Raw genomic sequence first — 26,613 nt, forward strand, 5'->3', positions numbered from 1 at the left:
TGCATTTCTGATCCGGCTGAGTGCTGTTCGTCAGTCTGCCATGATCCCTTGCTCTCCAATATTCTCCCAAGCTTAGTTGCATTATGGTACAAAAAAAGATTGTACTCATCTTGGACCTGGGCATCAGAAACATTCACTTGACGTTGTGATCCCTCTCAGTAATTATTCATCTTTCTTCATATGGGCTTTTTGTTTGGCTCCAAAACTTTTTTCTGATACCATTCATGAGTATGTAACTTTGCAAAGGTCTGAGAAAAGGATTTTAGGAAAGCTGATACCTTTTATTAGGCAGGTAAATAATTACGGTGGAAAAACAAGCTTTTGGACGTGCAGAGACCCTTGGAACTGAAGTGACTTAATGAAGGGAGCAGTTGAATCGACTTAATAGCTTACTGACACCAGAAGCAGAAAGTATCCCAGAGCCCTCCCCCAGTTTGCAGGGGCTGAGTCACTTCTTAGCCTGTTCCCTGAACCTCTTGGACTTGCCAAAACAGCAGAAAACTTTCCACATTTTTTTTCTTTCCACAGAAAAATCTATTATAGTTGCTTATGGAGGAGTCCAGAAAGCACCAAGCTAGGTAGAGAACAAATTAAAAATGAGAATTTCCTGGGGCAAGGTACTGAAAGAAAGTACCTTGGGAAGGAAGAGGAGAGAAGGGAGGCATTTGCTCACGTGCAAGAGCATTAGAAGTTGTGTTGCTGAACTTAATCTTGTAAAACTGTCCCCCAAAGCACTGTGAGGGTTCGGTTTGCTCTGGGTTAGTCTCCTTTTGCTTCCTGCAAAGCGTGTGTACAGTTGCTGATAGGACTTAGCTGACAAATGGTAAGTTGCAAAATCAGAATAATTAGCTTGCTTTGTCTACACCTCTATAGCCTGTGCCCATGGAACACAACACCCTCTGACTGTTGCCACTCCACCCTCTCTATTAATGTACCAAAATGAATTTCTGTAGCCAGGCATCTTTATTCACCTGTCTTACCACTGAATCTTTTCAGAGGTTCCTCTTTTTTTTCTGTGAAAATCTCTGTTCTCATCCTGTTCATCATTTCATCTCAATTTCTTTTCTTAGCCTGTTCCTTACAAATGCAGGGTTTTTAGTGCTGCTTGAAATCGCCTCAGAGATGTCCTATTTGATTGTCACATCGTTTATAAACTCCCTTCCCAGTCCTCTTGTCACTGCACCTGACTTGAGCTGTTTCATTGAATACCCAGCCAATTGTTTCTAAAATTAAATTCCATCGCTGAGCAAATAATTCTGTTGCCGTCGATTGATCAGCCAGCTAGGAACGTTGTCCTGTTGTGAAAGAAATGAACTTACAACAGTGTCTGTAGCGTGAGAGGGAGGGCCATATTTGAAGTTAATCTCTATTCTGTTTTCACATATTTAACTTCACTGAAGTCCTATTAGGAATATTATCCATGCTCAGAAAAAATATATTTTTAATTCTTTGGAAAAATGATTAGAGCTCAAAAGGAAATTGAGGGTGTTGGGGAACTGTTAAATTAGAAATTGGTAATGGCTATTATAAAATAATTAACAGTAAGAAATTGTGGAGTTGGCTGGAGTAGAGGCATTGGGTTTCTGAAGCAAATATAAAGGGCTCCAGGTGTCCCTTCTGCTGGTTTCTCAGGATGTCACCGCAGTGAAGAGATGGCTTCCCATTTAACATGTAAAACATTCCTTAACATTTTGGAATTGAGGAAAAATGCTGTTAACAGTAAGTTAATGACACTTACAGAGTAATTTCCTCAAGCTGAGTTTAAAGTTTTGATTGCTCAGTTAAAGAGAGTATATAGTTGATCAGGACTTTTTTTTTTGGAGGGGAAGACTAATAAAACTGTTAATTTAGACAAGATGTCCCTTTCTTCCTCTCTTATAGCTGCTGGTTTATAGTAGATACATGTGTTAGTTGTGTGATATTACTGCAGCCATAACAGTAAAATCATTCTGGTCTGTTCTGTTTATGTTGCTTAAATAAGCAAGTTGAAAATACATAGTTCTCAAACCCAGTCTGAAAAAATGCTTCTGTAATGTTCAGAAGGCATTGTAGCTCTCTTGTAGTTGTTTTTGAGAGGTGCTTGCCCCAGTTTTCTTTTTTTCCTTAAGCAAATAAATTTAACGAGTTAGTGTTATTTTTCACTTCTCTGACAGATTCATGTACATTTAGGTGGAAGACGAACAGTCCTATCCCCGATGAGCAGTGTCATGAACTGGATCAATATGTGTTGCACCAAACAAACAGCACGTGTAGGTATTTATCGTTGGATAATCAGGCCTGAAGTAACTGAGCCTGAACCTTTCAGGAGAACGCAGGTCTTGTTCAACATCTCTTTCCACGGTATATTGAAATATCTGGGATATATGTATTGGATTCAGTACTTCACAGCTGTTTTACAGTAGTACCTCTTTGCAATCATCTAATGCGGATCAGTGTGAATGGTCAAAGTCAGGAGAAACTCACTTTTTCACCTCATTGTTTTTCAGTTGTGTTTATTCGTAGAGGGCGTTAGCACGGCCCGTGTTGAAATTGTGAAGGTGTTAACGCTTTCTGATGTTCTTCTACTGTCTTTATTGCAAGAAGGCCAACTTCTTGTTACAGTGACTCAAGAGTTGAAGGTCTGCTCAGGAAGAGTTTACCTCTTTCCTTCCTGTGACATTTCCCTCCTACAGGTCTGTGCCAGAAATTTCGTAGAGCTGGCACAGTGATGGCAGTAGTACTTGAGTAGGGCAGCTGGGGTCCTGTATATGAAGTGGGGTCTCTTGGCTTCTCTGGGCATCTGGAAGCTGGTACTGGTAAAGGTGCTGAAGTTCAGGAATAACAGATGGCTGAGGTCTCACTTTGTACAAAAACTGACTGTCAGTTTTTAAAATCAAGGCTTATGTTCAAGTTAATCTTTTGCTACGATATGTTTGTGTCTGAAATTAAAGCAGTTTATGGGTTTTACTGGATGAAGTTGTTCAAGGTTTTTTGGTTTTTGGTTTTTTACTGATGTGTATTTGTGAGATAAAGGTCTGGCAACATCTTGTAGTGTAGCTGGGGGCTTTCAGTCCATCACAGAGGCCTATTCCACTCTTATAAGTAACCTTTAATTTTTTGAAGATACAGAGTTAGTAGCCATTGTTTATAATTTTCAATTATTGAGTTCCTCTGTTCCAGTCATCCTGAGAGAGAGCTTAGCGTGCATGATACTTCTCTGTTCCCAGATTACCAATAACTACATCCAAGAGAGGACCCGGGACACTACAGGCCTATTAGTCCTATTTCAGTCCCTGGCAAAGTAATGGAAAGAGTCCTCTTAGAAACTATCGCGAGCTGAATGAAGCGGGCGTTTGGGCAAAGCCAGCACAGATTTACCAAGGCCAAATCACGCCTGACCAACCCCATCACCTTCTTCAACAAAATAACATTTTCTGTCGAGATGGAGAGAGCAGTGGATGTTGTTCACGTGGACTTCAGCAAAGCGTTTGACACCGTTTTCCACAGCCTCCTCCTAGACAAACTGTCAGGATACAGACTGGATGGGTGGTCTGTGAGGTGGGTAGGGAACTGGCTCACAGGCTGCACTCAGAGGGTGGTGATCAGTGCTTTTTACTCAGGCTGGCAGCCTGTCACAAGTGGGGTGCCCCAGAGAGCAATACTGGGCTCCATGCTGTTTGGTATCTTCATAAATGATCTGAATGATGGGATTGAAAGCACCCTCACCAAGTTTGCTGATGACACTAAACTGGGTGGTGAGGTGGACGTGTCAGAAGGGAGAGCAACCTGACGGAGAGACCTGGACAGGCTGGAAGAGTGAGCTAGCAAGAACTATGTTATAAGTTTAATGAAGACAAGTGCAAGGTCCTGCACGTGGGATGATATAACCCCAGAGCCCAGTACGGGCTAGGATCCGTGTGGCTGGGGAGCAGCCTTGCCAAAAGGGACCTGGGGGTCCTGGTGGGCACCAAGCTGAACTGAGTCCAGTGTGCTGCTGCGGCAACAAAGGCAAACTGGATCCTGGGCTGCATCCACAGGGGCTTTGCTGGCAGAGATGGAGATGTGATCATCCCACTCTACTCAGCACACGTCAGGCTGCACCTAGAGCACTGCGTCCAGCTCTGGTCCCCACAATTCAGAAAAGATGCAGGCAGACTGGAGAGGCCCCAAAGATTATCAGAGGGCTGGAGAACTTGGCCTGTAAGGAGTGACTGGAGGGTTTAGGTCTTTTCTGCCTGGAGAAGGCTCAGGGGGGGACCTCATTACAGTTTTCCAGTACTTAAAGGACAGCTACAAGGAGGGTGGAGACTCTTCCTTCACAAGGAGCCACATGGAGACCACAGGGGCAACTGGTACAAGTTGCACTGGGAGAGGTTTCCTCTCAATATAAGAAATATTTTAGAATGCGAGCAGTCATTCACTGGAATAACCTCCCGAGGGGTGTGGTGGAGTGCCCACCACTGGAAGTTTTCAAGATATAATGGGACAGGATGCTAGGTAATCTTGTCTAGGCTCCCTTTCCCACAAAAGGTTGGACCCGATGATCTCCTAAGGTCCCTTCTAATCTGGGCTGGTCTATGATTCTCTGGTTGTACGTTGAAAATTAAACTGTGCTCAGGAGTTAAGATTGAAGGTAATGGTTTGTACACTGTCACTGTGCTTACGGGTAAATCATATCACGTTTGTCTGACAGTCTCCTGGATTTATGTTGGAAAGTGTGTTCTTTCTAGAACCCGTGTGCTGTCTTCTCCTGTGGGACTCAACAGTACTCAGGCTGTCTGGCATCTTGTAGAACTGGGCTCTTGTGTTTGATATTGATCCAAGGGCATGGCCCGATAGGGACAGGCAGTTTCTGTTATTAGCAGCCCTTCGGTGCTGTGGATATGAGCTAGCGTACCTCTGCGTAGTCTCCACTGCCACTGGCCTTGGTCCACCGTACCAGAGTGGGCTGCTAGTCTGCATAGCTTTGCCAGGGTTCCAGATCGAACTCTCACCAGAGCTCAACAGTATTTTCACAAATGGGATAGGTATAATGATCGAGCTCTAGACTTAAACCCATCAAATGACAAGTGTAAACTACTGTACGTTCAAATCCCAGATTATCAAAAAGGTAGATTCACTGTATTAGCCTATTTATCACAGTTATTACTGGTATTTGAGAGTGAATTGAATCCAGAGTATCTGACAACAAAAAAGACCCTCAGAATACATCACTCTGTAATCCAGTCTGTAACTTCATAATAGAAGCAGTGCTTCAAAGTTGTTATTTTATTGTTCCTGCTGACCATTAAGTACAGCATCCTAATATACAACCACACTTTCAGCATTGATTCATTTATGTTGAATAAGCTGTATTTTCAGGAGGCTGTAGGTTTGCATTCGTTATTGTTGTAGGATAAGCAAAGCCTGCATCCTACAGGCAGGATATCTGGTATTTTTTCTGAGGCCATTGAATTTTTGTACTTGGTTTAATTTTTTTCATGGAACTACTCGCTCTTTCAGTAAAGGTGGTGTTTGTGGTTGCGCCACATCTGTTTCCTGTTGTAGTCTATATTCTCGCTGTGGTTTGCAGTATTCAGAATGGCCTCAGAATATGAAACCCACACCACGCTGTGGTTGAAGCAGTGTAAACCGCTGGAGATGCTGCTTCGCAGCGGCAGAAGGTGGGTTTCTTGTATTCTGCAGATAGGCTTCCCTGGGATGAGCCGATCCATCTGGGCTGGAGAAGGGGAATGAATGCATAAAGCAGTATCAGCTGGGACTCGTTTGTCACCTGGATTTCCACATGTGAAAAGGTGATGCTTGAAATCCTTTGAAATTGGTTCATTAGTGATTGTTTCTTTTTCCTTGTGCTTATTATATGTATCATAGAATCACAGAAAGTTTTGGGTCGGAAGGGACCCCTAGAGGTCATCTAGTCCGACCCCCCCACAGCAAGCAGGGACACCGCTAACTCTAGATCAGGTTGCTCAGAGCCCTGTCCAACCTGGTCTTGAATGTTTCCAGGGATGGGGCCTCCACTACCTCTCTGGGCAACCCGTTCCAGTGTTTCACCACCCTCATTGTAAAGAATTTCTTCCTTATATCTAGCCTAAACCTACCCTGTTTTACTTTAAAACCATTACCCCTCGTCCTGTCACTGCTGTCTCTACTGAAAAGATTGTCCCCATCTTTCCTATAGGCTCCCTTTAAGTACTGAAAGGCTGCAATCAGGTCTCCCTGCAGCCTTCTCTTCTCCAGGCTGAACAAGCCCAACTCTCTCAGCCTGTCCTCGTAGGAGAGGTGCTCCAGCCCTCGGATCATTTTTGTACCCCTCCTTTGGACCCGCTCCAACAGTTCCATGTCCTTCTTATGCTGAGGGCTCCAGAGCTGAAGGCAGTACTCCAGGCGGGGTCTCACCAGAGCAGAGTAGAGGGGCAGAATCACCTCTCTCAACCTGCTGGCCACGCTTCTCCTGATGCAGCCCAGGACTCGGTTGGCCCTCTGGGCTGCCAGCGCACATTGCCGGCTCATGTCCAGCCTTTCGTCTATCAGTACCCCCAAGTCCCTCTCAGCAGAGCTGCTCTCGATCCTTTCACCCCCCAGCCTGTATTGGTACCGGGGATTACCCCAACCCAGGTGTAGGACCTTGCACTTGGCCTTGTTGAACCTCATGAGGTTCACACAGACCCACCTCTCCAGCTTGTCCAGGTCCCTCTGGATGGCATCCCGTCCTTCTGGCGTATCAACCGTACCACTCAGCTTGGTGTCATCATCCCTGTGTCCTTTGCCATTTTCCTTCTGTCTTACACCAGACAGTTTGGTTCTGTAGCCTATTGATGAGGTTCTGTTCAAATCTCCTAAAACGCAACCAAAGCGACTGCAGATAGCGCGGTGCCGTGGAACTGTTGTTGTGGTGGTACCCAGCTGCTAATGGGCAGATGTTTGGGTGAAGTAATAGCGCACAGGTGGGCTCAGGTAAGGTTGCGGCAGGGATGGGCTGGCAGATAGATATAAATGCTTTCAGATAGGTGTCTGTTTTGTCTAGGTGGCATAAAGCTGTCCTTCAAAATAACCTGTATGTGACAAAACAAAAGATAATTAAAAGCAGCTACTTAATCCTGAAGTCTTCCCTTCTCTTTTGCTGACTTTCTTCCAGTATAAGAGGAAGCTTCTTTGAACAGCTCCCCACTTGCTAAAGAAAGTTCATCTCTCACCGTACACCTTCCAACCCTTAAATAAAAGAGTTTCTTCCATTTGTAAGTGCAGGCAAAAAGTGTAGAGTCTAAAGATACTGCTTTGTGATAGTGATGCTTTAGTGGTTATTGCTATGTGGTTTTAGGCAGTTTGCTTTGCAGCACCCACCCATTCTGTATATCTGTTTGGTCTGCTTAGCAGGCACTAATTGCCATATATTAATTAGTTGCAAGCAAATGGCTAATCTCTGTAGTTTAAGGGGGAGGGGGAAATGAGTCATCGCAGCAGTGTAAGATGACTGTGTTATGGTTAGAAGAGGGCAGTGGGGAAAGGGGATGACCAGTCCTGCTTGGTCGTGGCAATGGTTTCGTGAAGGTGGGCTTAAGGACTATAACTCAGTTTATCTTACAGATGTTGAATCTGTGTCCCTGCTTCTAAAGTTAACATTAGTCTGTTGTTTTGCAACCTCATTTATCAAAACAGTGTTGGAGGCATGCTGCTAGGAATTGAGAAAGCCAGCAGATGCTGAAATTTTCTGAAGTAGAATAAATGGAATAGCTGAGCTTGCTTTCAAAAGGAAGTCCAGAAACAAGGCAATTATGGTGGGCTCTGAGCCCAGCTAAGCAATCTGTGATAGGAAGAGCGATGTCTGAGTTTCGTTACCAGTGCAAAGGACGTAAGTAACGGCTTTAGGATGGTAAAAGCACTATAATGCAAAGTGAAGCTGCAAGTACTGCGCCTGATTTTCTGAAGGATTTTAGTGAGAATGCGGGAGGGAAAAAACCTTTCACCAAGTAATGTGCATCGTATTTTTGTGATGCATGTGCATTAGTGCATTTGTAGAAGCGTGCCATGTGTGCTACCAGGCTGAAGATTTTTTGGTAAGCCAATTCCACAGAGTACTTACGAGCTTTTTTTTTTGAAAAAAGTAAATGTGGAGCTTATTCCTACAAACCAGTAACTATGCAGAACCCCTTTTCTTTTTACTGTAGGAAATGTGCACATAAAGATTCAATTCCCATTCTAACATACTGAGAGTAAGTGCAGTAATGTCAGGAAGTTTATGACAGGGAATAGTTTTAAGAAGAAATTGAGTTATTGTGAAGATTATAGTATTTTCTTCTGCTTTTTTAGTGAATGTTAAAGTATCTTATTAACGCACGTGTTATACTGTATGCTGAGAAAGTTACGGGTTTCAGTTCTGTTTCTGTATTCCTGTCTTGCCTCCCCATCTGTGCTTGGGTAGGCAAAAGGGTACGAGCTGTTCCAAACTAGCCTTCTCACTTCTTATGCGCTAGGAAATTCTTCTGACCACAAAACCTCATCCATCTAGCTGGAGTTATTAAACCACTTGATCCTGAAAGTTGTCTTTGCACAAGTCTTTGGATTTGAGCCATAGGAAGAATGGGAAATCAAACAGACTTTTCTATGGCTACCTTAATTCCACCAATTCAAGTGAGAGATTTGAAAACTGTGTTTTAGTAAGTCACCCTTTTTCCAGTCCTTAACTTGGAACTTCCTTAGGTAGTGGGAAGGATTTTTTGATGTTTCAGGGATTAGTATGCTACACTGAATTTTGAGAATCGCGTTGTTTTGTGAAATCTTTACATTAAGAGTGTTTTGAGGGTTTTGGGTTGGTTTTCTCCTTTTTTGGAAGGGTAGTATAAATGCTGTAAACTTAAACTGTAAGCTTGAAACAAGCAGAAATATTTCAGAAGGAAATTTTCCATAGAATTGCAGTACTGAATCATTTTTATGCTTCTCTTAAAACACCGGACTCTCTTCACTTCTGTCGCTCTGGTACTTTTTATAAGAATACTTGGCATTCATAAGGTACTTGATCACTTGAACATGCATACATATGTTTAATTAATCCTTTCAGTGCCTCTTTGAGGAAGTTAGGTATTACTTCTTTTTAGCAGTGGAGAAAAATGACACAGTAAATTGCAGTGTCTTGATCAAAGGCATGCAATTATTTACAAACCATTAGTGTTCCTTGCAGTACAAAAAAATACTGAACTTGACTTTGAAGAATGTAAAACAGTTTCCTTCTTCAGACTTGGGAATATAAATGTATTCTGTAGATCTTCTTGACCATTTGCCTCCCAGAATTTACATGGGGTATCCTTTTGTTGCTATCTGTAACCTGGACAAAGCTCACTTGAGGGGGACTGTGGACTACGAGACACTGAGCCACGACTCCTGGACATTGTAAGCTTGTCTTCATTTGTGTAAGACACAGTGTCTCCCATTTGAAACTAAACCTAGAGACACCAATCAGAAATGACAGAGAGGCAGTGTCTAACAGGCACGCATGATATTAGTTCGTAAAGCAAATATAAGGAATGTTGTGCCATAATTTCACGTGATGATCTGCTTATGAGACTAGTCTTATACATAAGGGATCCTCCATGGCTTTTAGAATAAGTACCTGTTGAAATACAGTCTCTTTTTTTTGTTAGACTGCTGTGTAACATTGCTGGCATTTTAATGGCTAGGAGACTATTTTTTATTTGAAGTCTAGCTTTGGAGTAGCTAGTTAATTAATCTCTGATAAATAGTGATGGAATTATTCTATATATGTAATAACTTTGTATATATCCATAGGTCATGAATGCTGATGGAACTGGGAGAACAGTTCTGGTGGAGGACAAGCTGCCTCATATTTTTGGATTCACCTTGCTGGGAGACTACGTTTATTGGACAGACTGGCAAAGACGCAGTATTGAACGCGTGCATAAGCGAACAGCAGAAAGAGAGATCATCATAGATCAACTGCCTGATCTGATGGGCCTGAAAGCTACAAACGTCCACCAAATAATTGGTGAGTGAGACTCCTAATCAGGCAAGTAAAATGAAATAGAAAATGTGAGCAGTGCTCTGCTGCAGGTGTCACTTTATACCAGGTCAGATATGTAGAAATGGGCAGAATCCACTTTTGCTGCATGATAACTGCAGGCTGCAGTTTGATGGGATGGGGTAGGTGTTTTGTGAGGTGCTCCAGTTCTCTAACTTAGAAGATTAAGCTGGAAAACAACCAGGCACCCCCCCCCCAAAATGGGTAATTTTCTACTTCTTATGGAATTGGAGCAGCTCATAGGTCTGAACAACCTGGACCCGGTAAGGGGAGAAGGATTGTGGCAAATGAGAACTTCTCTTTGTAACAGCCAGCTATTAGATTAGCCCAGCTGTTTATGAAACTGCAGCTGTAGCAGCTTTTCATCTTGCAAGCTGAACGTGTGCTCCCAGTATGCAAAAGCGGAGAATGAGCCAGTTTTATTCTGTTCAGTGCTTTTCACATTAATACTGCAAAATTATCATTAGGAATAACTGGAAGTACTTTCTGCCCTGTGGTGCCTGTGGTGTGAAAATGCAGGATCTAGCTTTAAATTGGCTATCCGACCACTGGTAGCAGTGCTACTGTGGCATCGCAGAACTCATCACGCTCCCTGAATATCCTGCTATATGGAGAGGCCTTGCAGCTCCTTGCTGCCATGTCTGGATTGTACCCCAGGGAATTCATCCAGTGTAGGTGAGGTGTAGCTCTACATTGCTGCTACCACGTTAACAACATGCCCTGAGGTACGTGTGTGAAATGCAGCTCTCTTTCCAACTGTTTGGCTAATTGAGCTCGGTAATGCTGGGCCTCTCTTAGTAGGTGGATTTCCAGCATGTGCAGGTACACGAGTTCGTATTGCAGAGAGCTGCTTTACTAGCATCCTGAAGAGAAGCAGCCATTGAATGGATGTGAAAATAGATCTGCAAATTTTCCATCTCTAGGAACATGATTGGGGTATGTAACTGATCCAGTGTACTGCAAAAGGCAGCAGAACGTACACTTGCTTACTTACATATTTACTGTCCATTTAGTGCTTTTGTTGTGAATTGGGAACATCAGCAGGCATTGGAGTCAAGAACCCTTTCCCTAATGCTGGGTTTGTTTCGTGGGGTCAGGAGAACAAGCGCTGGCTTTCCAGCCACGTAGAGAAACAGCTTTCTAAAAGACTACAGGAAATAAACAAAAATTAATTTGTTCAGAGAAGAAAAGGTGAAAAACTATAAACTTTATTCCTTAAAGAACTCCTTGTGTCATTGGTGCACGTGAGGACTGCCTTCATCTTCCGACTGAAGAGAGTTTGCAGTGATTGCTTTTGCTTCTGTTGCGTGCTTAGGTACAAACCCTTGCGCAGAGGACAACGGCGGTTGCAGCCATCTTTGTCTGTACAGACCACAAGGCCTTCGCTGCGCTTGCCCCATCGGCTTGGAGCTCATCAACGATATGAAGACCTGCATCGTCCCAGAAGCTTTCCTGCTGTTTTCTCGCAGAGCAGATATCAGACGAATCTCTTTGGAAACGAACAACAACAACGTTGCTATTCCGCTCACCGGAGTCAAGGAAGCTTCTGCTTTGGATTTTGATGTGACAGACAATCGGATTTACTGGACTGACATTTCACTGAAGGTAGAGATGGAAGATGCTTCTGTTTATTCCATATTGGCTGTGAAGTTGTTACCAGGTTGTTGAGATACTTAAGAATGGATTGACAAACGCGATTGACAAGATTGAAGGGATAGGTAAAAGAGCTTGTTCTACGTAAGAGTGGCATACGTTTTCGTTATAGTAGCAGCATACTCTCCTACAAGTCATTCAAATCTAATGTATACATTTTCACATAAGGGATAAGTTTGCAAAAATAAAGTTTTTTGGCAGAAAGCTGAGAGCACTGCCATATGGCAGGAGTTTTTGGGGATCACAGATGTTCTGTCAGATATATTTAAAGGGGGGAAGCCTTCTCTTGGGTCAGGAAGTGAAAATATGTCTTACCTATTCTTTAACTTATACAACTACTGCACGTGAGGCATATTATGAATCACAGGCTTTGTAAAACAGGTCTAGGATCTAGACTGACAGATTGGAAAAAGTTGAGGGTAGGTGTTTAAATGTGGTAGTTAATGGAGTGATAGAAATCTGTGTATTATCTGTCTGCTATCTCTGTTATCAGTGAGTCTAGTTATTCCCTTTGTTTTTCACGGGTTGTAGATGTAGTCAGAACTGTGAACTCCAAAAATTAGTTTTTAGTAAAATAAAGCTTTCTGCGATTGGGTTGAGACCTGTGCCAGCAATAGCTCATGGACCTTTGCGACTGAAGAATCATGTAAGTTAAAAACGCAGAGTTTAAGTGAGTTTGAGAGAGGTGACTTGGCTGAGCTCTTTATGTATGGTATTCATTTGAGCTGTGTTTGAAATAAAAATAAAGCAATGATCTGATCGATTTTTAAGGGTGATACAGATGATGACTGAGATACAAACTTCCTTGCTGTGTACTGTCACTAACTGGCATAATTAGCAGGTAGCATCCAAGCTGGGAAGTAAACAACAAAAATCAATCTTTGTGTTCACTTCTGATGGGTCACGAGTATTGGGACTGTGTGCAGAGGGGAATATTAAGGACACAGAAACGAAGGCCAAGTTTGTCAAAAAGAATTTGGTACCATCATAACGTTATTCCTTTATTTTCATGCTTATAAGTGGTCATAGTAAATCAGGGAATGCCTGAAATGTGATATATTATAAAAATACAATTCTGGCTGTATCTGCTGTCACAGGCTGATCCATAATGGCAAGAGTTAAAATAGCTCTTTTGAATAAAAGACCAAGAAGAAATAATGCTTGGTGAAATGAAATTAAACCATCAGTACTGAAGCACTTGCACTACTGAGCTAATCTGCCATTAGGTTGTTTGCTTCTATTTGCTGTTCTGCCATGAACTTTTTCATTAGGCTGCTTTAAATATTGTTTCACACTATAACATTGATGCTTTTGTATAGTCCTGGGAGAGCCAAAATATTTCCCCCTCAAAGTTGGCACTGAGTGATTAAGGTCACTTTGGCATCTAGACTGCTTAATTGAACCAAACTGGTTATTCCATTTATTTCCCCAGTGAAACGCTATTGTAATTGAGACAGAATACATTCACAGAGTACAGTGAATCGTTACTTCTGAATAGCAGCATTGTTTGCCTTGCAAATAAGTAGCATATTGTAAGATCCTCTTTCAGATTTTAGGCATCTCATATTGTAAGAGGATGAGAGTAAGAGGATCTTACAACATGAGATGCCTAAAATCTGAAAGTGTTTAAAATGCAACAAAGAAAACAACCAGCCCAGTGACAGACTGGTAAAACTTCTAATTTGCCTGTGTATCTTTGTGTCCCTGCAGACCATCAGCAGAGCTTTTATGAATGGCAGCGCGCTGGAGCATGTTGTGGAGTTCGGCTTGGATTACCCAGAGGGCATGGCCGTAGATTGGCTGGGGAAGAACTTGTACTGGGCTGATACTGGAACAAACCGTATAGAAGTGTCAAAGCTGGATGGGCAGCATCGCCAAGTGCTGGTGTGGAAAGATCTTGACAGCCCCCGGGCGTTGGCCCTGGACCCTGCAGAGGGGTAACTTGCTGGTTTAGTTTTACGTTTAGGAACAGTGAAAAACAACATCGTAATGCTTCTTAGGCAGTGCGTGTAAATCCTGAGAGAACTGAGCTGGGGAATATAACCTGATAATTTAGAGTATGAGGGCTGGAGAAATATGCTCTTAATGTCCTGAATAATCATTAAGAATACTGCAAAAAAAAAATCAGAGCAGCTCATTAAAAAGGGATTTATGTTTAGGTTTTTAATTAACCATGGAATCAAAGTAATTCTAAGTTTATGGAATTCATTAATTAGAAAAGGACTATAGCTTTGGAAAGAAAATATTTGTCCTTTTAAAAATGAGGATCCTTTTTGTCACAAGTTAGGGTCCAATAAAGGTATTAAATGAATTAACTTGAGAGTGAGGGAGTGAAGCTTATTGTCTGAGAATAAGGAAGGTGTGTTTTTCTTCAGATAAGGGAGCCTTTTTATTTGGTATGGACAAGGGAAGCAAGAACTGAGAAAGAGTGGAAACAATTCTACCCACCTATCCCCAAAATGAAAGATTTCCTGAGAAGAAGCTTCTCGGTTGGATTGAAATGTGATAGCAAAAGTAGGGCAGTAAGCAGGGGGAGGGAGGAAGGAGCAGGGCAAGGCAAAACTGCTTAGCTTCTGAAATAACTCTTCTACCATGAAATGCTCGTTTGACGTTAACTAATTACTAATTACTGCAAAACCTTTTTGAGGTTGTACCAGCATTGTAGTAGTCTCATTTTGCAAATGAGGGAACTTCATTTTCAAGGGTTACGAAATTATCCCAGTTTCCAGTGACGCTGTGAGAGTTGCAGCGACGCAGAGAACTCTGCACCACTCGAGCACGTTCCTCTGGCTTCATTTCCACAAAGGGGTGGCAACAGTGGCAGTGCAGACTTCTCCCTGCCCCCAGTGGGACACCTAGATGGGCTTCAGCCCTGGCGTGCCAGGGGTTGCCTGGACAAGTACATCAGAGGGCATCCAAGCCCAGATCGTTAGATCCAGTTACTCTGTTGTGACAAAAGGTTGCTATGGGTGATTCTGGCTTTCTGCTGGGAATAGTTTTTTCCAAGGATTATTATAATTCAGTGCTTTGTCTCTTCACCACAGACCAGAAGAAAAATTTACTTTAGTTTTGAGCCCAAACGCCTGTTTTTTTCCCTTTTGTCATATAGCTGAGCTATGTCATTGCACTTTGTAGGGAAGTTTTTGTGGCATTGCTACCATGGGGGCTTTCTAACACTTAGGTCCACGCTGTGCACAACTTGCAAAACTTATGCACAAAATACGTGCAAAATTTTTGAGAAAGAATAGCTCCCCCTTGATCATCAGTTTCTGAAGCAACCTTTCCCACTGCGTGGCTGGCTGAAATAAAAAGCATTTTGCAGGTGTTTGTTACTAGAGGGAATAAAGCAGAGAGGTGTAAACATTGGCCAGCTGTGTCTCGCTTGTAAACCCAGTAACATTTTAAAAACCGTTTGGAAGAAGTGCCTACCTAGCCACCAAATGCCAAATCTACAGCCCTCTCTGCTGTACAGTGCCTAAAGAAAATGTGAACATCTACAAGTCTGTGCTTCTGCTGAGTCTAGTTGGAGGCCGGTAACTAGTGGTGTCCCTCAGGGGTCAGTACTGGGCCCAGCCTTGTTCAACTTCTTCATCAACGACCTGGATGAAGAGTTAGAGTGTACCCTCAGCAAGTTTGCTGATGACACCAGACTGGGAGGTGTGGTAGATACACCAGAAGGCTGTGCTGCCATTCAGCGTGACCTGGACAGGCTGGAAAGTTGGGCAGAGAGGAACCTGATGAGGTTCAACAAGGGCAAGGGCAGGGTCCTGCACCTGGGAAGGAACAACCCCATGCACCAGTACAGGCTTGGGGCGGACTTGCTGGAGAGCAGCTCTGCGGAGAGGGACCTGGGTGTCCTGGTGGACGACAGGTTGTACCATGAGCCAGCAGTGTGCCCTGGCTGCCAAGAAGGCCAATGGCATTCTGGGATGCATCAAGAGGAGCGGGGCCAGCAGGTCGAGGGAGGTTCTCCTTCCCCTCTACACTGCCCTGGTGAGGCCCCATCTGGAGTACTCTGTCCAGTTCTGGGCTCCCCACTTCAAGAAAGATGAGGAGCTACTGGAGAGAGTCCAGCGGAGGACTACGAGGATGAGGAGGGGACTGGAGCATCTCTCCTGCGAGGAGAGGCTGAGGGAGCTGGGCTTGTTCAGCCTGGAGAAGAGAAGGCTGAGAGGGGACCTAATAAATGCTTACAAATATCTGCAGGGTGGGTGTCAGGAGGACGGGGCCAGACTCTTTTCAGTGGTGCCCAGTGACAGGACAAGGGGCAATGGGCACAAACTGAAGCAGAGGAAGTTCCAGCTGAACAGGAGGAAGAACTTCTTCCCTCTGAGGGTGACGGAGCCCTGGCCCAGGCTGCCCAGGGAGGCTGTGGAGTCTCCTTCTCTGGAGATATTCAAGACCCACCTGGACAAGGTCCTGTGCAGCCTGCTGTAGGTGACCCTGCTTCGGCAGGAGGTTGGACTGGGTGACCCACAGAGGTCCCTTCCAACCCCCACCATTCTGTAATTCTGTGAGGCGTAAGCTGGCGTGGGAGTATGCAATAGTTCGTATGTTTGCTCCGGTGGAAATGCTGTACGGTTTTGTGTTATTCTGCCCTTGGCTGGAATGGGACACGCTCTTACGTGGCTGATTGACTTCGCTGCGTGGAGATGAGCAGTGGTGCCTTGTAATAAAAGTACCCTGCATGCCTGCCTTTTTGTGTTCCTTCGTTTGATGGACAGCTGAATAGAAACAGAAGCCAAGTGCCGTGGCAAATGTCTTGCTCAATAACCAGGTAGAAATGAAGGCGCCCAGCTGCCAACCTTTTGCCTCTTAATTGACATGCATGGATTAGGTAAGACTGAAGTGCTCTCATATGGAACTTGCTGGTAAAAATCCAGCTCCAAGTGGAAAAAATAACGTTGGAAGCACTTTGAGGAAACTTGACTCACTTCATCACTTGTGTTTTGAAAAAAATATTTAGTGTAATGAGGCTGAACAAATGCTGAAATTTATAGCTCTTGTTTTTCACTTTCTGAGGATTTTTTTTTTTTTTTCCTCGAGTTCTGTTTTGGATTAAATGTGATTTTTTTTTTTTCTTTTTTTTTCTTTTTTTTCTTCCCCTCTTTCGACCTTTTAATCAGGTTTATGTACTGGACTGAGTGGGGTGGTAAGCCAAAGATTGACAGAGCTGCTATGGACGGCACCGAACGGACTACTTTGGTACCGAATGTGGGACGTGCTAACGGCCTAACTATTGATTACGCTAAAAGACGACTCTACTGGACCGACCTTGATACCAACCTGATAGAATCCTCCAACATGCTAGGTAAGCCCCAGAGCCCTGGGCAGTGTCAGGGGGATGCTGCTGCTTTTTCACAGTTTGCTGTGGCCAATTATTGTTTAAATAATGCCAAGATACTCTTCTTAAGACAAAAATAGTTTTTTTCCAAGCTCACACGTCTTTAACATTTGCTTCTATAATTGGTGTTTATGCAACACAGCGTTTGGCGAGGCCTCAGTTTTCTTGTAGGTGATATAGTTGCTCGCAAAGTTAAAATTATACAAGCTGTGCATGTTTTCAGTTATATGTAGGACAAAGCTGTCAACTTTCAGTGGTTTGAAGAGTCTTGTTTTGCTGCTCTGAAGAGCACTGGCAAGTACAAAACAAACACTTCGTCATCTGTGGAAAGGTAGAGAGAAAGCCAAGATAACAACAGCTTGTTGGACGTTTTTCATAATGTAATTTAATACAATTTGGTTTATAACCTTTGTTGCTATCCTCAGGGTTCAGGCAGGTTTTCCCCAGTGTCCTGCACACTAAGGAGCTTTTCCTGGCTAGTACTGGTCACCAGGGTGGCTCCCTCTCACCCTGAGGTCTCTGTGATTGTTTTATAAACTGGTATTACAGCTAAATGGAGGTGGAGTATTTTATCCTTTCACTGTCCTGGGGTAGCGTCCTGAGGACCCAAGACCTCTCAGATTTGCACAGTATCTTTTTTTTTCTTACTTCTCGGCACCCACAGGAGTGGACTGCCTTCTTGCGTACCGGATTGTTCAGATCAGCGTGATCACTAGCCGATATTTCAGGCTGAAGGACTTCGTCTGCTTTAAGCAGTACGTTTGCGATAGTGGAACAAAGCTAGAAAAAGATCAGAACAGGAAAATGCATGATAGGAATTATATGTAATATAAAAGCTTTTCTTCAGCTTCTCATGTGTTTTGGTGTGCTGCTGTGGCTGGCTGAGCATTCCCCTGTGTATGGCGGAGCTGGACACACCATGAGAATTTCATCTTCCCTCTACCTGTGGCTCGTGATGGCAGAGTGCAGGGCTGTGCATCTTCATCTTCTCTGTGTAAAGAGGGAATGCCTTCTTGATTCACAATCTCCCATTCATTTTCTGTGACTAGACGGCAGGACATCCCATGGTAATGAAGTGGCTGAATAACGTGGTTGAAATAATTTCCCTCCCCGCCATGCCCTGCTCCCTAAGGTCTCTCAACATTTCCACAGTGTACACAATTAACTGCTTCTTACCTTGATATTCTGACTGTTTCTTCCTGGTACAGCATTCCAGAGACAGGTTCGTTTAACCTTGTGCGGTTAATTTTTCGCATAATACAATGTGGAATTTTAATAAGGTCTTAACAATTCTCTCTATAAGCAGCAGAGACCCAAATGCAGCGTGAGAGATGCTGAACTGGGAATACGGTGTCCGGATCCTGCATCTCCTTCAGAGGGATCCCCTTTGTTTCGGGGGGAGGAAAAGCACAGAGTCTTTCTGAGAACCCTGATCATTTTCGAAACAGAATTTGTCTTTAGTAAAATACATTCTCTGCTGCGAATCGCAAGCAGGATTAGCACATTTCTGTGACAGTCTCTGAGACTTTCAGGATGGTCTTTTGAATATTGTACGCTAGTTTATAGTTTGCTTTTTTAAGAGTGAAATAGTAACTTTAAAGTAATTATGTGTTAACCTTCGTGTGCAGGGGGCACGTCCAGCAGCATCAAACAGCGTATCGTTTGTCCCCATATAATTCTGCTTTTTATCTCCCTTCCTTTTTGGAAACAGGCCTCGACCGTGAGATTATAGCTGATGACTTGCCTCATCCATTTGGCTTGACTCAGTATCAGGATTACATTTACTGGACAGACTGGAGCCGGCGTAGCATTGAACGAGCCAACAAGACCAGTGGCCAGAACCGAACTATCATCCAAGGGCATTTGGATTACGTTATGGACATCTTGGTCTTCCATTCCTCCAGGCAGGCAGGCTGGAACGAGTGTGCCTCTAGCAACGGTCACTGCTCTCACCTCTGCTTGGCAGTCCCCGTTGGTGGTTTCGTCTGCGGCTGCCCAGCTCACTATTCCTTAAACTCGGACAACAGGACTTGTAGTGGTAAGCCATCAGGAGTGAAAACAAAACAGAGGAGCCGGTGTGCTTAGTTACAGATGCGAGCATCGTGCTTGAAGGAGAGAAGAGTTTTATCTGTGTGAGATGGTGGAGCTTTTTTGCTGACAGGCCAAGTTAAAGCTAGTTTCTATTTTTAACACCAAATGTGTATTTGAAAAAATTTTGGTTCCTTAGCCTCCTTTCCTCCATAGGAAGCAGAGAATGTTTAAATAGAATTTCCTAATACTAAAATCCTGCTGACTTTTCAGAGAAAAGGAACAGGCTGCCCAGGGAGACTGTGGAGTCGTCTTCTCTGGAGATACCCAAGCCCCGCCTGGACAAGGTCCTGTGCAGCCTGCTCTGGGTGACCCTGCTTCGGCAGGGGGTTGGGCTGGGTGACCCCCAGAGGTCTCTTCCAACCCCGACCATGCTGTGATTCTGTGAAGGGAGGATACTGAAAGCAAAAAAAGTAAAAATCTTGCAGCAGACCAGTATCACAGTAGAATGAGTGTCTCTGATTAATTTTTTTAGTGACTCAGCTAGATGTGTGTAAGCAGGAAGGGTCAAAATGCTTTTGGTTTTCTGTCTGTCTGTCAAACCCTCCTCAAGTGCTTACTTGTTCGTTTATTTCTGGTCTTGCCTGATGTGGAGGGTATGTGATGGCATAGTCTACATGCTGGACTTTGCTTAGCCTTTAGGTGGGTCAGGATTTAATTCTGTAGTAGTTCCGTCTGCTGCCTGATGAGATGCTGAGGTGGGCCAGTCTCCTACCCCCAGAAGTATTTCATCCTCAGTGAGGAGAGGCTGGGCTCCACAGTCAACCCAGCACTTCAGGTTTCTGATCTCAGCACAGCCAAGCCCCATTTTTCTTTATTGTCGTGCAGAATATGAACCGCAAGGCCCCTCAGGCTGTATGTAATTAGTTTCTAACCAAATAATTTATCCATCTCTCAATAACTGGCTGCCAGTGAAGCTCTCATAATTTTGGCAGCCACACTGGATGGCTGATTTCCACCGGTGTCATTCAGATTAGTCAGTGGGTGAAGAGATTCATGGTAGGGAGAGACAGATTGTATCTTGTCCACGTTATGCAGGAGTAGAGAGATCCGACTGTTGTTTTAAAGCCAGAATCAGGGCAGCTTGTTCCACGAATGCCACCTCATGGCTTTTTTGGAAAATCATGCTCTTCGGAAAACTACTTTTTCTATACACCCCCACCCACCCCCAGGAGTCTTGTACTCCTCTTTTCTTTTTTTGTGACAAGGATTGCTTGCATGACAACTACATTTTCGTACTCTAACGCTCTCACACCTTCCTGTGAGTTAAAAGCATGGTTGACACCTCTCCGGTGATGACTGTGATTTTGTAGGTGGAGGAATTTGACTTCCAGGGGAGAATAAGTAGCAAAGTGATCAAAGGTCGTGTTTTCGTGTGAAAATGCTCTTGGTAACAAAGGAGGGAGAAAAATAGAGGAAATACATTGTGAGCAAATAGAACCCTTTCCCTGCAGTACGGTTCAGGGCCATTTGTGAGGTATTAGGAGTTTTCCTTCTGCCATGTTCAAACCTGGGAACTTTCCAGCTTCTCATTTGTAGGTAATTGGAGACGTAGGCTTCTCTGCGTATAATTTAATTTTTCTCTTGGCCATTATAATTGGAGCATGACTCGTTTTAACTTTCTCTTGCCTGTTTTACTTGCTTATGTACTCCTGAACGTTATTATTAGTCCAAGCCCTGTCTAGAGGCCGGTTCCTCCCTTCTGGATCATTCTTCCCCTGCGTGCGTAGATTCTTTTCATTAAGGGAAGGACACACTGCTCTGATGAGATCTGGTGTCTCATCAGACCTACCACGTGTCATGGAGTTTGAAGGCAGTGTTACACGGGGGACATGCTCATTGCACTCCGTTTGCCTGCCAAAAAATATAGTTCAAATCTGTGACTATTGGGAGGAAGAATGATGAAAACTGGGAAAAGGTTTCTGGAATTGGTACTGTTTCAGAGATGTGGGGACTCAAGGGGGGAAATTCTGCTGTTGCTTTCTATAATGAGCCATCAGTTCAAAGTTGGAAGTCAGGCAATCCTAGAGCCATCAATTCAAAGTTGGAAGCCAGGCAATCTTAGACAGTGAGAGAGGGCATCTTTGGGGAAAAGTGGAAAGAATTTTAGGTGCTTATGATGATATGTTTACCTCCAATGTTATATCTTAAGCTTAGTTCCCTTTCCATTAGTCTCTCAACTACTTGGTAAGAGTTCTGGTGTTTTCTGAATCTATTATTTTGCTGTACACATTCGTACAAACTTTGCTTTGCTTTTTTTTGTGTGTTTTCTTTTACAGCTTAGAGCTAAGTAGAAGCTGGCTTATTGGACAGACACTTGGAGGGGAAATACAGGTCTTCCAGAAAAAAAATATACATTGCAATTAGGCCTGATTGTTATAGGATATTAGGATTGAGTATTCGTTACCAAGGAAACTCCCCCCCCTCTCCCGCTTCCCTCCCTCCCCAGAGCAGCCAGAATAAATGTTCCAAGTGCAAGCCTAAAATAACGAAGCAAGGTGATGATGTTCTCTGGAAGACTTTTGCTACCTCCCCTTCCCAAGGTGCTGCCTTACCTGTTTTACAGGCTGGATTGAATGAGTGCAGTGTCCCACTGCAAATCTCTCCAGACTTGTGCTCTAAAGAATTGATTGTACAGACTTCAGGGAGGCTGCAAACGGCATTGCTGGCTCTTGTGCCATCTTGCACAGCAGTGGCTCCAGGAAGACCGTTACTGAAGAGCGCTGTGAAAAGCGAAAATGCTTTAACTGCCTTCTCTGATTTCTGACCCACTTATGTAATACAGGGATAATTTCTTTTTAATGATATATTAAATGCCTTGTGCGCTTACTGTAAGATACAGCTGGTAAACTGTAGCTCTACAGCCTTATTTTCTGCTGTTTGATGGTATTTATAAGAAAAAAATCATTTGTCCAGGAAATTCTTCCTGGGCATCTGGAGAGCTGCAGCAGAGCATCAGATTTTTTTTTTTTCTGATTGCAGGTTAGCGTTCCCAGATGAGCACCCAGAAATAAGAAAGAGATATAAATCTGAAAAGAGTGAATAGATTTTTCTCCAAAAACACAGCCTTGCACACACCTGCGAGATTTTCCTGTGAATTAGTTGTTTGATTCTGGTGCAGGCAGAAAGAGAGTTTGTGGGAACAGGGCTGAAACCACTCTAATGGCAATGTCTCTTCCCTGGAACCTCTAAATAAGGAACCAGTGCTGGCTTTTGCTCAGCTTCCTCTGCAAGTAGAAGAGTACCTAGCAAAAAGTTCAGCTTCAAAATAGTGGAGCTCCATTTCCCTGGGACCCCTTTAGAAAGAAAATTGACAGCTCCTTGAGTGGCATGGCTGAGCGTTCTTTTTTGAGGTGATTTTGACAGCAGTCTTCGCGACTTACAAAATTATCTTTGCCTGTCACATCCACATTCAGACATTTGTAGTAAAAAGAGGTCATTTGAATAACTTTCCAAACTGATCAGAGGTTGGGTTTTTTATGTTTTGATTTTTTTTTTCTTTTTTTTTTTTCTTCCAAAGGAAGGGGGAGAAGGGGAATGAAATAATAGGTACTCTCTGGTTTTATGTAGTAGTTATTGTTATTGAACATACAAATACCCAACGTTATTGCTTAGTGTAACCCTTTCACCTTCCTTTTTTTTTTTGTTTTAAACCCATCAAGCTCCTACAACCTTTCTATTGTTCAGTCAGAAGAACGCAATTAATCGCATGGTGATAGATGAGCAGCAGAGTCCGGACATCATACTCCCTATCCACAGTCTCCGAAACGTTCGAGCCATCGATTATGACCCCCTGGATAAGCAGCTGTACTGGATCGATTCTCGGCAGAACATCATCCGGAAGGCACAGGAAGACGGCAGCCAGGTACCCTGTGGGCGATGGTATTACTAAAAGATGAGGGAGGCGTGCTCTGCACCCAGCAGTGAATGGTTGTGCGTGAATAACTTGGATGCACGGCATTCCTGCAGACTAGCTGTCACCAAATAAAGTGGCATCTGGAGTTTCTGGAGTCCTCAGCCAGTAGTCTGGGAGGTGCAGCAAGAAATAAAATGTGGGAAACTAAGGCCAACTTCAACATACTGTTATTCACAGTGCATTATTTGCTCAACACTGTCTTTTGGCTGGGGGCTGTTGGAAAACCCGATTTGAGAGAAGTGAAACATGGAAGGGAAGGTTTTGAGGAGAAATGGAGCATGTGAGAGAGAAGCAAAAGTTGCAAATGAGCCGGGTGCGGGGGCATTGACTCTGAAGTGAAGAGGGTGGGACTTTGTGAGCTGTGTCTGAAGCCTCCCACGTTCTGGTGGTGGGCAGGAAGAGAGCTGTTGTCAACTACGGAGGCACAGAGTGAGAAGGTTGAAGCTAGTGACCTGTAAGAGATGTAGCAGGCCTGGGAAGACCTATTTGACTGGGGAATACAGAAAAAGTAGAGTAGGGTAGAAGGCAAAAGGTGATACAGATTTAGTGAGGTTAATCGTGAGCAATGACTGCTTATTCATTTTCACGTTTTAAAACAGATTTTTTTTCTTCCTGATTTTTTTTTTTGAATGAGGGTGGAACGGGAGACTAAGAACAACAACACAGAGGTGCTATATTCAGTTTAATCTGTAAAAGAGTGTGGTTTCTGGTGGAGGGTGTGGTGGTAGTTGGACACTGCTGAAATGCCCTTCAGCCTTAATTCTTAATTTAGCAATGATTTTAATTTCGAAATATCTAAATAATTTAACACCCAAAACTAGTCGGAGGCACCATATTTTTGCCAGCTTCAGCAGAATGAACAAATGCAAGTCTTGTAGGCACACCCTTTTGTAGAGGTGAAAAGCCGAATAAGAAAGTTAGGCAAATTTTCTGGTGAAGTTTAATTTTGGGCTGACGAGGTGGAGGCTGCTCACCTGAAAAGTATGAAGTTTTCCAAAAGGATTCTATAAGGCCATGTTTTGTGAGTTGCCAGTCCTCTTTAGATTTTTTGAAAAGTTCATGAAAGAGGTGTCAGTTAGGTTCACATTCCACTATAGGGAGGCTATGCAGTTTCTTTCGTTAAAAAAAACCAAAGACATGTGAACTCCAGAGGTCTGGACCAGCAGAAGACAAGAACTTTGAAGCAGAAAGGTCTTAGCTGGAAGTGCTCTGAAGTCGCTGTCTTATGCTAGCTGATATCCTTTCTGTCAGTTGGCAGAGTAGCCTTCGTATTTATTATTCATCCTTTTGTTATGTCCTCCAAGTGTGATTGCAGCGATGGTGGAGAAGAATGCGGCTAGAATTTCAAGTGCTCTCTGGCCTTACTTTGCCTGTGTTTTTATCTGTTCATCTGCAGCTTTGGGAATCAGTGGTAATGTGTTTCTGTTGTAGAGTGCTAAATGTGCTGGGTTTGAGTCTATCCAAACTGAACTTGACTTGTCAAGAAAGCAGAGGAAATGTAGAAGCTGACCGTGAATCTTCAGCATAGAGACAATTTGGACTTCTTGCTCCAACTTACTAAGTCTGATGAGCTGCAACCAACTTAGATGATTGCCATTACAACAAACCATCAGGACGAAGTGTCTATATCTGGTTAAAGATGTTGGTGGGGCAGCTGGACCTGGGTGTCTCCTTACTTTGTGATAGTATTTTTGGCTGCGCCTCTTTTGCTGTGCAGTATTTTGATGTGGTGCATCCATAGCAAATAAAATTGCTCACGTTGGATCAGATTAAATGCTCTTCTGTGGGTTGTTTTTCTTTCCTTTGTAGAGCCTCACTGTTGTGACAAGCCCAGTTCCCAATCAGAACCTAGATATGCAGCCTTATGACCTGAGCATTGACATCTACAGCCGCTATATCTACTGGACCTGCGAAGCTACTAATGTGATCAATGTGACACGCCTGGATGGGAGACCCATGGGAGTGGTGCTCAAGGGAGATCAAGATAGGCCCAGGGCCATTGTGGTGAATCCAGAGAAAGGGTATGTAGCTGGAAGAGTGGTGTCGGGAAATTCAGGCCGAAGGTCTTGAGAATCAAATTGTTTTCTTGCTGCTCGTTGGTTTCTGTTTGTCAGAATAAAAACATCTTTGGCATTTGTTAAGATGTCTTGGTCATATAGCAAAAATGTGGAAAGATCAAGTAAACTTTTTTCCTCTAATCATTCCTATTCCAGATACATGTATTTCACCAACCTACAGGAAAGGTCTCCTAAAATTGAGAGAGCAGCATTGGATGGAACTGAACGAGAGGTCCTTTTTTTCAGTGGTTTGAGCAAGCCCATAACCTTAGCTATTGACAGCCAGCTAGGCAAGTTGTTCTGGGCTGATTCAGACCTGCGGAGAATTGAAAGCAGTGACCTTTCAGGTAGAGTAGCACTTTAATTCAGTGATTCATTTGTGTGGTGTGGGTGTGGGGGAATTGAGAGAAAGGTGTCTTCTTTTCCTTCCTACTATAAACAGTCTGTACTGTGATTCTAATCGCTCCCTAAATTCCCAGCCAGAGAATGTCTGTGATTCATGCAGCGTGCCTTTACGGTCTCATGCCTCTATCGATGATTTGCACTATGAATTGCTACACATGCTATTTACTTCAGATTCTCATTGCAGGACCTTTGCGTGGTTTCCCAAAGTCAGTTCACAAATAAATTGCAGCCGTTTTGGAAAGGGGGAGGGAGAGGGTTGTTTTTAAAGACACCGGTTTTGATGCAGTAATCTGTCAATCGGAGAGAAGTTTCCAGTTAACGGAAAAATCTTTCCTGCAGAGTTAAAGCAGCAGGTGTGGAGGTCACTTATGTACCTGTCATTTAGGGGGGAATGATGCAAGAAGGATAGAGTAGATGTAATATGTCAGTTCTCAAAAGGCAAAAAACTCCCTCTTCCAGCTACGGAATTCTCTGTGCCTGCTCCCCAAGGCTGGTTATGCCAGTTGCCTGACCTCCTCTGTGAGTTGATTCAGCTCACTTAACTGCATAAGCAAAAAAATAACCTAACAACGATATACAGAAAAAGAGAAATAGAGAACAGTGTTCTGTTGGTGTGGAAAGCTGAGCTGGTTCAGCAAGAGTCCAGCAAGCAACCAGAACTGGAGCAAGAGAAGAAGCAAACTCATGCAGTCAGATTGAGTGAGACTGAGATATCCCTTATCTACTAGCCAGACCCAGCAAGCTACTGGCTTAGCTCATCTGTCTCATGTGGCTTTGGTAATAATTTGTCATGGTACAAGCTGGGCTGGATGTTGCTGATGGGAGTGCCAGGATGTTCTAAGCACATACATGAGCAACCTGGTCTAGTTGAAGATGTCCCTGCTCACTGCAGCGGGGTTGGCTAGATGGCCTCTAAAGGTCCCTTCCAACCCAAATCAGTCTATGATTCTGTGATATCCGTCTCTGTTAGGTGATGGGGTACGTGCCCATCTTGCTCTGCTGCTGGTGGAGGACAGTGGCAGAATTTCTCCACCCTCTGCAGTAAGTCCATCCCCAGTTTGAATAGTGCACGGCCTCATACTGCAGCTGAGTGTTATTCTACTATTGGAAGCATAAGTGCACGTGTAAGGAAATAAGG

General features: G+C 43.6%; 1 protein-coding gene across 3 annotated transcripts in view; it reads left to right on the forward strand.

Moving 5' to 3' along the window:
• LRP6 (LDL receptor related protein 6) overlaps positions 1-26,613 on the forward strand; it is a 136,419-nt gene that overhangs the window by 88,435 nt on the left and 21,371 nt on the right. For all 3 annotated transcript variants that reach the window (XM_075442162.1, XM_075442170.1, XM_075442179.1), the window contains 8 exons: positions 9,763-9,979; positions 11,328-11,617; positions 13,376-13,602; positions 16,792-16,976; positions 18,721-19,047; positions 22,760-22,962; positions 24,823-25,034; positions 25,227-25,417. In XM_075442162.1, coding sequence (XP_075298277.1) covers positions 9,763-9,979; positions 11,328-11,617; positions 13,376-13,602; positions 16,792-16,976; positions 18,721-19,047; positions 22,760-22,962; positions 24,823-25,034; positions 25,227-25,417 — 1,852 coding nt within the window. The remainder of the gene's footprint in view (positions 1-9,762; positions 9,980-11,327; positions 11,618-13,375; positions 13,603-16,791; positions 16,977-18,720; positions 19,048-22,759; positions 22,963-24,822; positions 25,035-25,226; positions 25,418-26,613) is intronic.

This window comes from Opisthocomus hoazin, chromosome 1 (genome assembly GCF_030867145.1).
Source record: "Opisthocomus hoazin isolate bOpiHoa1 chromosome 1, bOpiHoa1.hap1, whole genome shotgun sequence".
NCBI lineage: Eukaryota > Metazoa > Chordata > Aves > Opisthocomiformes > Opisthocomidae > Opisthocomus > Opisthocomus hoazin.